We start from the raw sequence: 15,477 nt of genomic DNA, 5'->3' as shown, positions 1-15,477 counted from the left end.
TCCTGTCTCAAGAACTAAATAAATGATGGGAAAGTTTTTCTGGACCTGTAACTGGATGTGTTTCTCTGACCTTAGGGTCTCTTACACTTTTAACAGCTGAGCTGAACTCTAAGCACACACTGTGGTTGTATTTCCCCGAATAGTATGTCCCTCACTTTACATCCCCCTAGCATAGGAGGACATTGAAGATTTTAAAATCTCATTATGAACTTGTTTTTATCTAGTTCAAGGGATTAAAAAACACAACAACGAACCATGGCATAGAAATGTTAAGCAAAAGGGACAACCAGCTAGTGGCCCAACACCTGTCCTGCCTCCATTCAGCTGATGATTGGTGTTGAATAGGGGATTAGAATTCAAATCTTCTCATCCGTAATCATTGTTCTTTCCACTTTCCTATGAGTTAGAGCTCTTACTGTTTATACCTCTGTTTTATGATGCTTTTCATTGTTCATATGTGTTTCTTATGGCTGGAATGTGACTGAATGTTCTTTAGGGCAGCGTTTACCTCTTACCTTAGCATCATCACTTTCACCCTTACTTCCCTTCTAATCTCACAGAATAGCTTGAGTGATCGTTTAAAAACATAAATTGGTTTTGTCATTCTCACTTCAGTCAATGGTTTTTTCTGTTGTTGTTACACTTAAGCTAAGCCAGGATCCTTCACGTGTCCTGTAAAAAATGAGTGTTCTAGCTGCTACCTCTCTCTTCACCCTCATCTTGCTCCTCACTCTCCCGCTCAGCCACACGGCCATGGTTTAGTCTATGCCCCTTCTACCGCAGGGGCCTTGCACCTGCTGTTGCTCTGCTTGGCATTCTCTCCCCTCCCTTCCTTATCTCATGAACTTCCATGCATCCTTGGCTTAGTCCTGATGTCCTCAGGAAGCCTTCTCCAATGTGTCCTGTCCCTCTGTAGGCTGGCCTTATAGTACTAAGAATTTCTCCTTGTCCTCTCTTTGATCAGATTTGTGATCTTATGTTTATATGTGTGATTATTTGATCAGTGTGTTACTATGTTCTCTCACTTCTCTAAAGAAATACCTGAAACTGGGTAATTTATAAAGAAAAGAGGTTTAATTGGCTCACTGGTCCACAGGCTGTACAGGAAGCATGACTGGGGAGGCCTTAGGGAAATGTTCAGTCATGGTGGAAGGTGAAGGCGAAGCAGGCACGTCTTACATGGCCAGAGAAGGAAGATAGTGAAGGGGGAGGTGCTACACACTTTTAAACAACCAGATCTCGTGAGAATTCACTCACTGTGGCAAGAACAACAAGGGGAAATCCACCCCCATGATGCAGTCACCTCCCACCAGGGCCCTCCTCCAATACTGGGGATCACAATTCAACCTGAGGTTTGGCAGGGGACACAAATCCAAACCATATCAATCAGTGTTTATCTTCCCCATTGGACTAGTAAGGTCAAGCCATGTCTGATATCTCTTTCAGCCAATCTGTTATCTCTACTGCCTACTCTAGAGCCTGTTGCATAGAAAGTGCTCAAATCACATATTGGTTGAATGAAAAATCAACTATTTTATTTCTTAGCACCTAGCACAGAATTGAATGGAAATCAAGTTTTAAAGAGCACAGAGTAATGGCTCATGTCACCATACCTACTCAGTATCTACTGGCATTATACTAAGAATTTTATTTAATGGCTTCAGTTAAAAAAAAAAAAAAAAGCCTTCAGTATTTATTGCTGTAGGGTAGACAAGCCAACTAGTCAGAAGTAGATGTTATATGCATACTTTATCTCTTTGTCCATCAATTTTCTGAAAATAGAGATCCCAAATATTTATTTTTCTTAGTGTTTTATATCCTACTCCTCTAGTTACATTTTTTCAAATGTAATGTTTTATTTTTCCCAGTTTTATTGCAGTGTGATTGACAGAAATCATGTATTTAGGTGTGCATGATCTGCTATACGGGTACATTGTGAAATGACTGCCACAATCAAGTTAATACATCCATTCCCTTACATAGTTACCAGTTTTTGTGTGTTTGTGGTGAGGACACTTAAAATCTACTCTCTTAGGTAATTTCAATATACAGTACAGTGTTACTAATTATAGTCACTATACTGTACATTAGATCCACAGAACTTACTCATTTTATAACTGAAACTTTGTACCCTTTGACCATTATCTCCCCATTTTCCTCAACCCCAGCACCTGGCAACCACCATTCTACTCTCTGCTTCTACGAGTTTGACTCTTTTTTAGATTCCACATATGAGATCAAGCGGTATTGGTCTTTCTGTGTCTGTCTTATTTCACTTAGCATAATGCCCTCCAGGTTCATTCATGTTGTTGCAAATGGCAGAATTTCCTTCTTTTTCTGGCTGAATAATATCTTATTGTAAGTAAGTAGTATACACCACATTTTCTTTACCATTCATTGATGGATGCTAAGGTCGTTTCAGTGTCTTGACTGTTGTGAATAATGCTGCAATGAACATTGGGCTATAGATACTAATTTCATTTCCTTTTGTTATATAACCAGCAGTAAAATTGCTTCATATGATGGTTCTATTTTTAATGTTTTGAGGAACCTCCATACTGTTTTCTGTAATGGCTGTACTCATTTACATTCCCACTGACAGAACAGAAGGTTCCTTTTTCTCCACATCCTAACACTTGTGTCATTTTTTGTTTTGTTTTTTTATAATAGCGATTCTAACAGGTGTGAGGTGCTATCTCATTGTGGTTTTGATTTGCATTTTCCTGATGATTATTGATTTTGAGGACTTTTTCATATACCTGTTAGCCACTTGCATGTCTTAATTTGAGAAATGTCTATTCAGATCCTTTGTCCGTTTTTTAATAAAAAAGAAAAAGATTAAGAAAACAGTGAGTTTAATACATTGCAGTAGAAATTAACCAAAATGAACCATTGACAAAATGAAAGCATCCTTAATGAGCTATGGGACAACCTCTAGGGACTACTACAGGTGTAATTAGATTCTTCCAAGGAGAAAAGAGAGAAGGATACCAAACAAAATTTTTTTTAAGAAATAATGGGTGAAATTTTTCTAAATGATATGAAATAACTGTAAGTCCACAGATCTAGAAAGACAAATTCCAAGCACATGAAACATGAAGAAAATGACATTAAGGTACATCATGCTCAAATTGCTCAAAGCCAGGATAAATGCAACTTTATATTTTTAAACAACCTTTTTTCTTTTTCTTTTTCTTTCTTTTTTTTTTTTTTTTTTTTTGAGACAGGGTCACTCTGTCGCCCTAGGCTGGAATATAGTGGCAAGATCTTGGCCTCTTGCAACCTCCTCCTCCTGGATTCAAGGGATTCTCCCATTTCAGCTTTCTGAGTAGCTGGGATTACAGGCATGAGCCACTGCGCCCAGCTATTTTCTTATACAATCTTTAGGCCTTTTCTTTTTTCTTGACTATCTAGAACTCTCCAGTATGATGTTGAATAGAAGTAGTGAGAGCATACTTTTTTTTTTATTTTGCCTGATGTTATGGGAAAGCATTCAGTATTTCACCATGAAATATGATATGAGCTATAGATTTTCCTTAGATGCCCCTTATCTGGTTGGGGAAGGTCCTTAATTTCAGTTCACTGAGTTTTATGAAAGGTATCAATGGTGAGCATCTTTTCACAAGCCTGCTGGCCATTTGTCATCTTTGATGAAATGTCTCTTCAAGCCCTTTGCCCATTTTTTCATTGGCTTGCTTGTTTTGTTTGTTTGCAATAGAATTGTAGGACTTTCTTGTATATTTTGAAAATTAACCCCTTATCACACACATGCTTTGCAAGTGTTTCTTCTCATGCCATAGGCTACCTACCTTTTGGTTTTGTTGATTACTTCCTTTGCTGTGCAGAAACATTTTAGTAGTCCCACTTGTTTGTTTTTGCTTTGTTGCCTGTGCTTTGGGTATCATATCTAAATAATCATTGCCAAGACCAATATCAAGGAGTTTTTTTCCCCCCTGTTTTTTTCTAGGAGTTTTATGATTTCGGGTCTTACATCTAAGACTTTAGGCTATTTTGAGTTGGTTTCTGTATATGATGTAAGAAGAGGGCCCAATTTCATTCTTTTGCATGGGGATATTCACTTTTCCTAATACCATTTATTGAAGAGACCCTTCTTTCCCTAATGTGTATTCTTGGTACCCTTGTCAAAGATTAGTTGACAACATATGTGTGGGTTTATTTCTGAGCTCTCTATTCTATCAGCTATATCATAATTGAGCTCCTTTTCTCTAAGATCTAATGCATATGTAATTCAAACATGGGTTCAAAAGTGCTCATCTTGACATAGTCTAGAAATCCACCCGCAGCCACTAAACCCAACGTAGGTGAGGGAACCACGGGTTGCATGTAGCCATAAGTCAGGAAGAGGGAATGGAGAGACTGAGAGTCCACATCAGCTGGAGACTAGTTCTCCACATCAGCTGGAGAACTAAGGGAGGTGGAAAGTATAAAGAGGAGACTTGAATTGGCTGCATCTTGTGAGGCCTGGACTAGACTAGGTGTCTAGCGTGAAAACATGTTCTAAAAATTCAGGATGTAGACCAAGAAAGATGGAACAATTATCCCAGCATTTAAGGGCTCTGAAAGGGGAAAATGGGTCTACTTATTTCCCATTGTAAAACCTGAGAAATGGCCTTTTTCCAAGGCCCCAGACCAAACCTACTCTGGGAATGAAATAGGAGGTTCCAGGCACGGTGGCTCACGCCTATAATCCCAGTGCTTTGGGATAATCTCAGCACTTTAGGAAGCCAAGGTGGGCAGATCACTTGAGGCCAGGAGTTTGAGACCAGCCTGGCCAACATGGTGAAACCTCATCTCTACTAAAAATACAAAAAAGAAAAATTAGCTTGGTGTGGTGGCACGCGCCTGTAGTCCCAGCTACTCCAGAGACTGAGGCATGAGAATTGCTTGAACCTGGGTGGAGTTTGCAGTGAGTCTAGATCGTGCCACTGAACTCCAACCTGGGTGACAGAGTGAGACAATCTCAAAAAAAAAAAAAAAAAAGAAAAGAAAAGACAGGAGGTAAGGAGTTAGATGTTCAAGCTGGACTCATACAGACTTGTCTGTTTGTAGGAGAGTTTTACGCAAACATTTACACCTCAAATTAAAGTAGATCTCACCCTCCAAGTAGTAGCTTAGTATGTGATCATTTGGGCTCGCTTGCTAGGTGGGGAGGCAGGGACCACTTCATCCTTCTGGTGCTGGTAACAATAGTGACTCATCTGGGGACCCTTCCCTGAGCGTTTGGTTTTGTTTTGGTTGCTATGTTTTGACTGCATTGTTTGCAGACGACAGACAGGCAACCAAGTGGACGCTCAGTCCCACAGGTGTTGCACAACCTGTATGATCCTGGGGCAAAGGCCACAGCCGTTCTCACTCCTCCTTGTCGTCCTCTCTCACAGGAATCTGAGGGTGTTTCCTGCCACTATTGGTCGCTGTTTGACGGGCACGCGGGTTCCGGGGCAGCGGTGGTGGCGTCGCGCCTGCTGCAGCACCACGTCACGGAGCAGCTGCAGGACATCGTGGACATCCTGAAGAACTCCGCCGTCCTGCCCCCCACCTGCCTAGGGGAGGAGCCTGAGAACACGCCTGCCAACAGCCGGACTCTGACCCGGGCAGCCTCCCTGCGCGGAGGGGTGGGGGCTCCGGGCTCCCCCAGCACGCCCCCCACGCGCTTCTTTACCGAGAAGAAGATTCCCCACGAGTGCCTGGTCATCGGGGCGCTTGAAAGTGCATTCAAGGAAATGGTAGGTATTCCTGGGAGGTATTCCTGGGGCAGCAGGGCCAGTCGGGCGCCTGCGCCAGGTCTGTCCGTCCTTCCTGGAGGGCTCCCAGAAAGCGTACGGTTTTGCTGCCCGGCTCCACCCGGATGGCCGCCTGTGATAATGGGGCTTCCATTCCCAATAGAAATTGGCAGCAGACAGAGTTCCTGGCACCAGTTGCTGGCAAAAATGTAGAAGGCTGGGTGCAGTGGCTCACGCTTGAAATCCCAGCATTTTGGGAAGCCGAGGTGGGAGGTCAGGAGTTCAAGACCAGCCTGGCCAACATGGTGAAACCCCATCTCTACAAAAATACAAAAATTAGCAGGGCATAATGGCGGTTGCCTGTAATCCCAGCTACTCGGGAGGCTGAGGCGGGAGAATTGTTTGATCCCGGGAGACAGAGGTTGCAGTGAGCCGAGATTGCACCATTGCGCTGCAGCCTGAGCAACAGAGCGAGACTGCGTCTCAAAAAAAAAAGTAAAAGAAGATGAAAGAGACAGTGCATGAGGTCATAGGCTTATTAAATACAGGCCTTATTGCTTTTATTTCCTATATTCATATTGATGCCAGCTGGTAGGATTGCACTTGGATGTGAGCATGATCACCATCTGTTTTACGGATGTGTATAAAGTCCAGTGTTGGGGGAAACAGGGTTTAGGAAAGTGCTCAAATGTCCCCATCCTATATAGATGTGATCTAAGAATGGCTGTTTTACCACAACTGGGAATGTGGTTCACACTGCAGGCAAAGTGCTGGAGGAGAACAGAACCAGGGGCCAATATCCAAGAAGTCTTAGTTTTACCCAGGCATGTGGATTCGTCTGTTCGTTTCCATCTGAATGGGTCTGATCGGGAGTTTATCATCCTTCCCTGTTGGCCTCACTCCTGAGCACTTCCTCGGGAGAGTGCCACAGCTCTCACTGTCCCTTGCTGCCCCTCTGCCTGGCAGGAGTGCACATAGAAGCCGCCTGTGCTTTGTTCTATGCCAGCTCTTTCCCTCTCTGAGCTTACTTTATCCTGAGCCAATTATTTTGGTTTTGAAGATTTTCTTTCTTGCTGGGCAACCTGCATACAGATAAAGAATAAGAGATATTTAAGGATATTTATAAGGGCTTGAGTTAGGCAAGTGGGCGGTCATAGCCTTAAAACCTGGAGATTACAAAGTGATGAGAAGCTGTTAAATGAAGTCAAAGCAGCAAGAAGCATCTCGCCAGAACCAAGTAGGCACACGGTGCATGTTCCAGGATCTCACGGCATCAGGTAGTGTGCTAAGAAGGACAATACGTATAAATAATGACAAATAATGACAATACGTATTGTCATCTGATTTGTTTGTAAGGCAAAAATAGTTCATATATTCACCCCTCAAATTTCCATCCTCTTTTTATTTAAATGTATCCCTTCTTTGGTCTCAGCTTTTTCTCTCCTTGTTACAGAGATAACATTTACCCTTTGACTAGCAGGTGGTTTAAAATGCACCTTGCTGGGTGTGGTAGTGGTGCATTGCCTGTCATTCCAGCTACTTGGGAGGCTGAGGCCAGAGGATTGTTTGAGCCCAGGAGTTCTGAGCTGTCATGTGGGTTCAGTGTCAATGTGGTGATCTCCTTGGTGCAGAGCACCACCAGGATGCCTCAGGAGGGGTGACCCGGCCCAGGTCAGATACACAGCAGGTTATAACTCCAGTGCTTTTTTGTGCCAGTAAATGGCCACTGTATTCCAGCTTGTGCAACACAGCAAAACCCCATCTCTTAAAAAATAAAGAATAAAAATTTAAAAATAAAATGCACTTCCATCTCAAGACTGTCTGATAGCCTGCAACCCTGCAATCCCAATAAAATACCAGGAGGCTGAAAAAGATTATTTAGGAAAAAAGGAATTAAGGTAGGAAAATTGACTCCTACTCAGTCGTGGTGTAAAATCTCAGTTTCTGCCTCTCTAGAAGCTCTGATGTCAATAAATGTTTCTAGACACTAATACTCAGAATGCCAAGCATTGAATTTATTTTTTTAAATTATTTAGGTAAAAATTTGACAATGGGCTCTCCTGGTAATGGGAGGAAATTCAGTTTGCACGGCAGAAGTGAAAAATAAAGGAAATGTTCGGATTTTAATTTCCTTCCCTTGTGACTAGTGCCAGAGGTCATCTTTTGCCTGGAGCTGCTGCATTCTCAACTTTGTCCACTAGAGGCCAATGTCACACTGACTCATGGCTCCACAGGGGCCTCAGGCTGTTGCTGCCCGTTGATGGCTCAGGGTTGCTCTTAACAACTGTGCTGGCAAAGAAAGGTTCATTCAGAAAAATACTTAAGAGGCTCATTTTAAAAATATTTCTACTTTTAATGAACCTATTCATCACCTCACATTTTTCTTGGAAACTTAGTCCCCAGCAAAAACAAAGATTGTTTGCTTCATTTTCATGTGTAATTCATTCAATCAATAATATTTGTTGAGAACCAACTAGAAGCCAGGCTTGACTGGGAAAAGAACATTGAGCCAGTTAGGCAAAGATGGATGTTAAACAAGTAAAATATAAATGGGAGGAGCCTTGAGAGGGGAAATACAGGGTGACGCAGGAGTCTGGTGAAGAGATGAAGGGAAAGTTTCTCTGGGGAGGTGATGCCGGCGTGCAGGGGTGCAGAAGTAGAGCAGACATGTGCAGGGCAGGGTGGGGAGAATGAATGCCCTGGGCTCAGGCAACCTGGGTAACAAACCCAGCCTGAGAAAAAACCCAGGTGGGCCAAAGGGAGCAAGCCAATGTTGCTGCGGTGGAAGATAGATCTTAAATGTAGCAATGCCAGGTGAATGAGGAGGAAGGGTGGAGCCCCCGTGGAGACCCGGGCCCAGGTGTGCCATATCATGAACTTTTAGCTTTAAGCCATGTCTTTTCCCTTTGTGTTCCTCTCAGGTTTACCCCCATGCCCTAGCTTCCTCTTCACAATTTTTTTCCCCAGATGGTCCATCTACGTCCCCAACCTGCCTAATGCCTACCGGAGCTTTGCACTGTGAAAGGAAAATAAAAACTGGGCTTCCAATCCACTATGGAAATTGGAAATTATTAGGAAAAAAAATTAAGCTGAAAGCTGAGTCATGCAAGAAACTGCGTTTCCTTTTATTCCTAAGCAGATACTACATATGAATTGTTGAATATCTCCACAGGTAGCTACTCTGTGTTCACCTTATCTTATGGAACGTGTTGATTTACTGATTTCTGGAGCCCCAGACTATCCCCTACCTGCTCCTTTTCTCTTGGAATATGTGGATGACCATACCCTCCCTCTTTCCACTCTGGCCCACTTTTCCCCTTTAAATACTGAAGCCCTCAAATTCATCTTTGGAGAAAGGTACAGACCACAGACTGTCTCTGTGATCTGTGTTTTTTTTCCTTCCAGGCGTGTCCTTACCCTTGGCCAAATAAACTGAATGGATTGAGACCTGTCTCAGATACTTTTTGGTTTACAGCACCTTACTTGGTTGGCCTTATTATGTGAGAAGCTCACCCATTCTTTGGTCCTCATGGTACCTGGAAGGGTGGCCATACCTTGTGCTTTGCTGGGGACTGGGCCAGTGGGTACCTGCTGTCTCAGGGTAATTGTTAATACTCTCCCCTTTCATTCTCAAATGTGACCCTCTTTGGATGATAAGTCTTTTTAATCACAGATGCTCTTGTCTTTCTTTGCTTCATCAGAGATTTCAGAAAAACTATACTCCAGTTTCATAGAAACAATGCCTTATCCTTATTAAATTGCTTAAGGTGAGCTTCAGAATCCACAGCACAGAAATTATACCAGCTTCAAAATAATAGCTGGAAGGCCATTGCCAACTCCTTTTTCTTTCCTCCCCCTCTCAATAGTAGATTTTTGAGAGTCATTGCCTCACCGTGTATGCTAAACTTTTTTTTTTTCACCACAATAGCCACCCACTGTCTAATTTTCCTGTTTCTAGATGTTCTTTAGGTATTGCAGGTTTTGTGCCACTCTGATTTTATATAATAGGAAATTCAATATTAAGCGAGTTTTGTCATAGGGCATTTCGGCTTTGTGGCTCTCTTGCCTTCTCTTCCATTTTTAATCCCTAAAAGTAAAGTTCCCCAAGCCTTGCACCTAAGTCTCTAATTTACCTCACTGATGACATCTATGCAGCTGTCCCTCTGGAGATTCCAAGTGTCACAATATCCTTAAAAACACAGCTTCTCCTTCACTGGGAGTTTTTGCTTTGTTTATAATAGCTCAACAACGTGAAATCAGAATTCTTTGGACTCTTTCTTTGTTTCTGTCTACCTACTTGCTGTCACCATCTGTTTGTCTTTTCCCTCAATGGAATGCTGTGATATTATGATATTCTGTCTTCAACACCATGTCCTGACATACAGCTCCTAAAATCCTTGAAATCTTCAAAGTGATAAGTATCTTTTTGTATCCTAATGAGATGACTGGTGGCTGGCAGCCTCTGGATAGATTCAGGATGGGGTCTGTACATCAAAAAGACCAAGGCAAGATTAGAGGGCTGCGCAACTAAGTAGAATCACACAGTAAGCTGCCGTGGATAATGTAGATATCAGGTGTATTACAGTGAATAAAATGAAAGAATAGCCTAATTTAGATGGGCCCAAATAACTTGGGGGTGTGTGTGTGTGTGCACGCATGCGCACATGTATCCTCAACCTCATGGGAGGGTAGAAGGGCTGAAGGTTGAGTTGATCACTAACAGCTGATGATTTAATCACCTGTGCCTATGTCATGAGGTCTCCATAAAGACCCGAGAGGATAGGGCTCAGCAAGCTTCTGGGTAGCTGAACACGTGGAGGTTCCTGGAGGGTCACGAGGGCATGGAAGCTCCGCACCCTATGCATCTCCTCATCTGTATCCTTTGTAATATCCTTTAGAATGAACTAGCAAATGTACGTAATTTTTTCCTGATTTCTGTGAGCCACTCTAGCAAATTAATCAAACCCTAGGAGAAGAGGGCTTTTGGGAACCCAGATTTATAGCTGGTCGGTCAGAAGCACAGGTAAACCAACCTGGGGCTTGCGACTGGCATCAGAAGTGGGGGTCAGTTTGGGGACTGAGCCCTCAACCTGTGAAATCTGATGCTATCTTCAAGTACATAATAGTGTGGAATTGAATTGGAGGACGCCCAGCTGGTGTCTTCTGCAGAACTGATTGCTTGCTGGGTATGTGGAGGAAAATTCTCACACATTTGGTCACAGAAATCTTCTGTATTGGTTGTTGTGGGGTAAGAACAGAGGAAAAACAGTTTGTGTTTTTTCCACTAAGAACTGTTCCTCTCAGTCACTAGTATTTATTGAGCTTACATCTTAAAATCAGTATTCTTTTAGACACCACTGAGGCAGTAAAAGATAAGATCTTATGGTCAGGCACTTTGGTTCACGTCTATAATCCCAGCACTTTGGGAGGCCCAGGTGGGCAGATCACCTGAGGCCAGGAGTTTGAGATCAGCCTAGCCAACATGGCGAAACCCTGTCTCTATAAAATTACAAAAAATTTAGCCAGGCGTGGTGGTGCATGCCTGTAATCCCAGCTACTTGGGAGGCTGAGGCATGAGAATAATTTGAACTCTGGAGACAGAGGTTGTGGTAAGCCGAGATCACACCACTGCACCCTAGCCTGGGCAACAGAGTGAAACTCTGTCTCAAAAACAAAACAAAGGATCTTTTATGTGGGGACATTTGTAGTCCCACGTTATATGAATATAGAAATATGCAATATCTGATTTATTTTGATATTCTAAATAACAAAAGGAGGTAGTGAAATGTTGATACCTTTCCCAAAGGGAAACACTGTTAAAAATGTTCAGAAACACTCAAGTCAGAATAAATAGTACCTATTTCTGGGGAAAAAGTAGGCACTAGTCACAAAATACAGATGAACAGAAGAAGAAAAAAATGCTTCCAATGAGGATAGATGGTAACAGTTTCATCAAATACTCTAGGCTTCTTTGAGAGCAGCGCTTTTCATCTTTGGTCCTCGGGTTGCCTGGCACGGCGTGGGGCTTGTGGTGAAGGTGACCCCTGACCACTGGTTTTTAATACTTACTGCGCACGCTGTCAGAGGTAGGTGTGCCCCTACGACCCCCTGATTGTATCTCAGATCTTCCTTCATACTGCAAAGGCTATGTAGCAAATCCCTCCTGTGTCCACTATGAAAAGTGAGCCTTGGCTTTTTCCTAAAGGACCAAAATCTCAGGAATTTTCTGACTGACTTCAATTCTGCTTCCCAGCAAGGCCTGGCTTAGCTCTGTTTTGTCACCTATTAGATTTATATTGTCACTTAGCCCAGGACAATAGGTATAAATAAGACAAGTGTCTTCTAAGTCCTGATTTCAAACCTTCTCCCTACTTCTCCACCCTCCCAAAAACGTGGTTGAATATTCAACATTTCAGACCCATGGAGGAAGTCAATTCCACTGCAGGGTTACTTACAGGAAGCCTTTGCCCTCCCAGAGATCAGAACCAAGTTAGCAGTGATTACCCTTTTAACCTGTTAACTATGGGATTTGAGTTCTGGACATAGCCGGGAGGATCTCAGAGTTCTATCTCCTTTTAAGAGTGGGTCTAGATTCCCCGTCACAGTCGGTTCTTAAGAAGGGAAGAAAATGGCAATATTTTAACTTATGGAACTACTAGATGTAATTCTATCACTGGGTAAATGGAAATACCAGGCAGCTAGGCTTTGTTGGTAAAAACTGTATAAATACATGGTGACATTGTGACGAAAAGGGGGCAAAGGTTATAGTTTAGAAATCTATAAATTAGTGTTTCTAGATTAATTATAATAAATTAGTGTTTTCCAAAATTAGCGTATTAATGGTAAATTGGGAACCCACATAGCTGTCTTTATTTAAGTTGGTTTTGTTTTCTTTGTTTTTGTTAGAACAGGAAGTTCCTCTAGGAAGGAATGAGCCTGTGATTCCACCAGCAGCCAGCAGGTGGAAATAGTAGGCAGTAGAGTGCTGGTTTTTCTTCCCCATTGCCTGGCTGGCAGATGGCCTTGTTCTCAGAATAAACCGGGATCAGATTTGGATACTAAAACCATGCAGAATCTGATTATTTGTGACTGACACTATTAGCAATGTGCTCAGAGCCGTGTTTTAACTCAGCTAGGGGGAGCTGCCAGGTCCTATTGGAACTACCCAACACTTGCTCCTTTCTGCAACCGGATATTGCTTTCCTTTTGCAACTTGAAATTGGTAGAAAACAAAGAATGACCTTGGAGTTGCATCATCTATGGGACTTTCAAATCAAATTATTACCATCCCGGGCAATATTTTTCGCTTACACTTCTTTCCTGCTGAATTAGTCTCATTGCACACACATCTCTGTTTGCTTTTCTTTCTTTCTTTTTTTTTTTTCTTTTCTTTTTTTGAAACGGAGTTTCTCTCTTGTTGCCTAGGCTGGAGTGCAATGGGGCGATCTCTGCTTGGCGCGATCTGGACTCACCACAACCTCTGCCTCCCGGGTTCAAGTGATTCTCCTGCCTCAGCCTCCCGAGTAGCTGGGATTACAAGCATGCGCCACCACACCAGACTAATTTTGTATTTTCAGTAGAGACGGGGTTTCTACGTGTTGGTCAGGCTGGTCTCCACCGCCCGACCTCAGGTGATCTGCTTGCCTCAGCCTCCCAAAGTGCTGGGATTACAGGCGTGAGCCACCGCCCCTGGCCCTCTGTTTGCTTTCTCGGCTCCCGTTTCTCCTTGCAACAAGGAGCAAAATAAAATCCCACATCTTAAAAACTGGATCTATTGTTTGATTTAAAGATTAACCTCGCTTAAATGTAGTATTTAAGCAGACACAACAGAAGATAACTCAGTCCTGCTACCTAGAAAGTTGCCATGGAAGGTCTTCAGGACTATTGATTAAGCAGATAAATCAATTATCTTGTTAATTGAATCTTATGAGTCATTTAAGTGATCCTTTTAGACCATACTTGAATAACAGTATATGCATGTGTTTTGCTAGTCAGTTTATTCTAGACACATGGCTCAGGGTTCATTGACAGCTAAAATGGGGAGATATTCTAAATCAGTCTTTGCTTAGTACAAAGCAGTAAGCGGTTTTTTCCCATGATTTCACTGATTTTTGTAAAAATACCAAAAACTTGAGGTTTTTAAAAAAGTAGTTCCATGTTTTTATTTATTATCTAGAATATTAAAAACGTAATCTAATCTGAAAGGCGAGGATTTGAAGAAAAAATGTAGTTAATGCAATGGTAAATGTATCCTTATTGACTTAACTTATCATGTTTGCTCTGATAGTAAAAGAACCAGCCAGATGGTCCTTTAGTGTTCCTTTCAGTACTAAGATTTTGTGAAACATCTTTTAAAGAGGAGTAGGTGGTGTATGTAGGGAAAAAATAAATGTGCTATTTTGGCTTCTAGGGAGGAGGGGGAGGGAAGCAATTATTTTTAGAATATGTTCTAGTTGCACACGGTTTTAGAAGAAATAGAAGAGTGTGTTTTAACCACAGTGAATCCTTCAGGGGAGATGAAGTCTATGGAAACACGTCTTTCAAATCCTTCCCACCATGATCCCAGAGAGGACACTTGTAATCAAAGTGTGTGTGTGCACATGTGCATGTATGCACACTTATGTCCCCACACGAATGTGGGGGAGGGAAGTGGCAAACGCATGCACATGTTAGCAAAGTTTCTTGGATTAAAAAGTAGTTAAGTTCACTCTTTATGAGAAAGTGCTGCCAAATTTAGCATTCCTTATTTGGGGGAGCTACCGAGGGAGTATAGCTGAACGTAGAAAAAGGTGAAAGAAATAATGAAATCAATTAGAAAAAAATATTGAGTCACACTATTAATATAATAGCGAGGGGTTAAATGGGTAAGCTAACTGGAATGTTTCCCCCAAAGTTAAAGCAGAAAAGTTTTAGTGTTGAGCTCTTTACCTTGATTTTTTTTCTTAAGGATTACATAATTTTCTAAGCAGAATTTCTTGTGATAGAAACCATGATAAATAATGTACCTACCTGTGGTGTAGCCCGAACTTGCTTAACTGAGTCCCAGAGGAATCTGTTGCCTTGGACGGCCCTGTTACGTGGACTTTTTGCACCATAACGATTCTACCTTTTGGATCGTACTAGTGGTTTGATCAAGTCTATCAAACAAACACCATTCACATTCTAGTCTATATACAATATACAAGCAGTAGGTGTTCAAATAACTTTTTGAGATGGAGTCTCGCTCTGTTGCCCAGGCTAGAGTGCAGTAGGGTGGCACGATCTTGGCTCACTGCAACCTCTGGCTCCTGGGTTCAAGCAATTCTCCTATCTCAGCCTCCCGAGTAGCTTGGACTATAGGCGCACACCACCAAGCCCAGCTAACTTTTTTTTGTATTTTTAGCAGAGACAGGGTTTCGTCATGTTGGTCAGGCTGGTCTCAAAATCCTGACCTCAGGTGATCCACCTGCCTCAGCTTCCCAAAGTGCTGGGATTACAGGCGTGAGCCACCACGCCCGGCGTGTTCAGATAATTTTTAATAAATATTGTCTTTCAGCCTTTTGGGTATTCAAGCAAATATTGATTCTGACAGTGAAAAAATAATCTCGGTAGCTGAGTAGTTCCTTTTGATATATGGATGTAGACTCTTTATCAATTTATATATTAATTTAGTAAAATATGTATCTATCATAGTATCAACTTTATATGAGTTCTTTAAATGCAAAAAAAAAAAAAAAAGAAAAAGAAATAGCAGTTC

At 42.1% G+C, this 15,477-nt stretch overlaps 1 protein-coding gene across 4 annotated transcripts in view; it reads left to right on the top strand.

The window, feature by feature from the left end:
- PPM1H (protein phosphatase, Mg2+/Mn2+ dependent 1H) overlaps nucleotides 1-15,477 on the top strand; it is a 288,361-nt gene that overhangs the window by 125,920 nt on the left and 146,964 nt on the right. For all 4 annotated transcript variants that reach the window (XR_004176102.1, XR_004176103.1, XM_003906709.5 and 1 more), the window contains exon 3: nucleotides 5,400-5,744. Coding sequence is in view for 2 of the 4 variants with exons in the window: in XM_003906709.5 (XP_003906758.2) it covers nucleotides 5,400-5,744 (345 nt within the window). In the remaining 2 variants the exon portion in view is untranslated. The remainder of the gene's footprint in view (nucleotides 1-5,399; nucleotides 5,745-15,477) is intronic.

This window comes from Papio anubis, chromosome 9 (genome assembly GCF_008728515.1).
Source record: "Papio anubis isolate 15944 chromosome 9, Panubis1.0, whole genome shotgun sequence".
In the NCBI taxonomy this organism is placed as follows: domain Eukaryota; kingdom Metazoa; phylum Chordata; class Mammalia; order Primates; family Cercopithecidae; genus Papio; species Papio anubis.
Note: the sequence above shows the minus strand (reverse complement) of the source record. Positions and strands in the feature narration are given on the sequence as shown.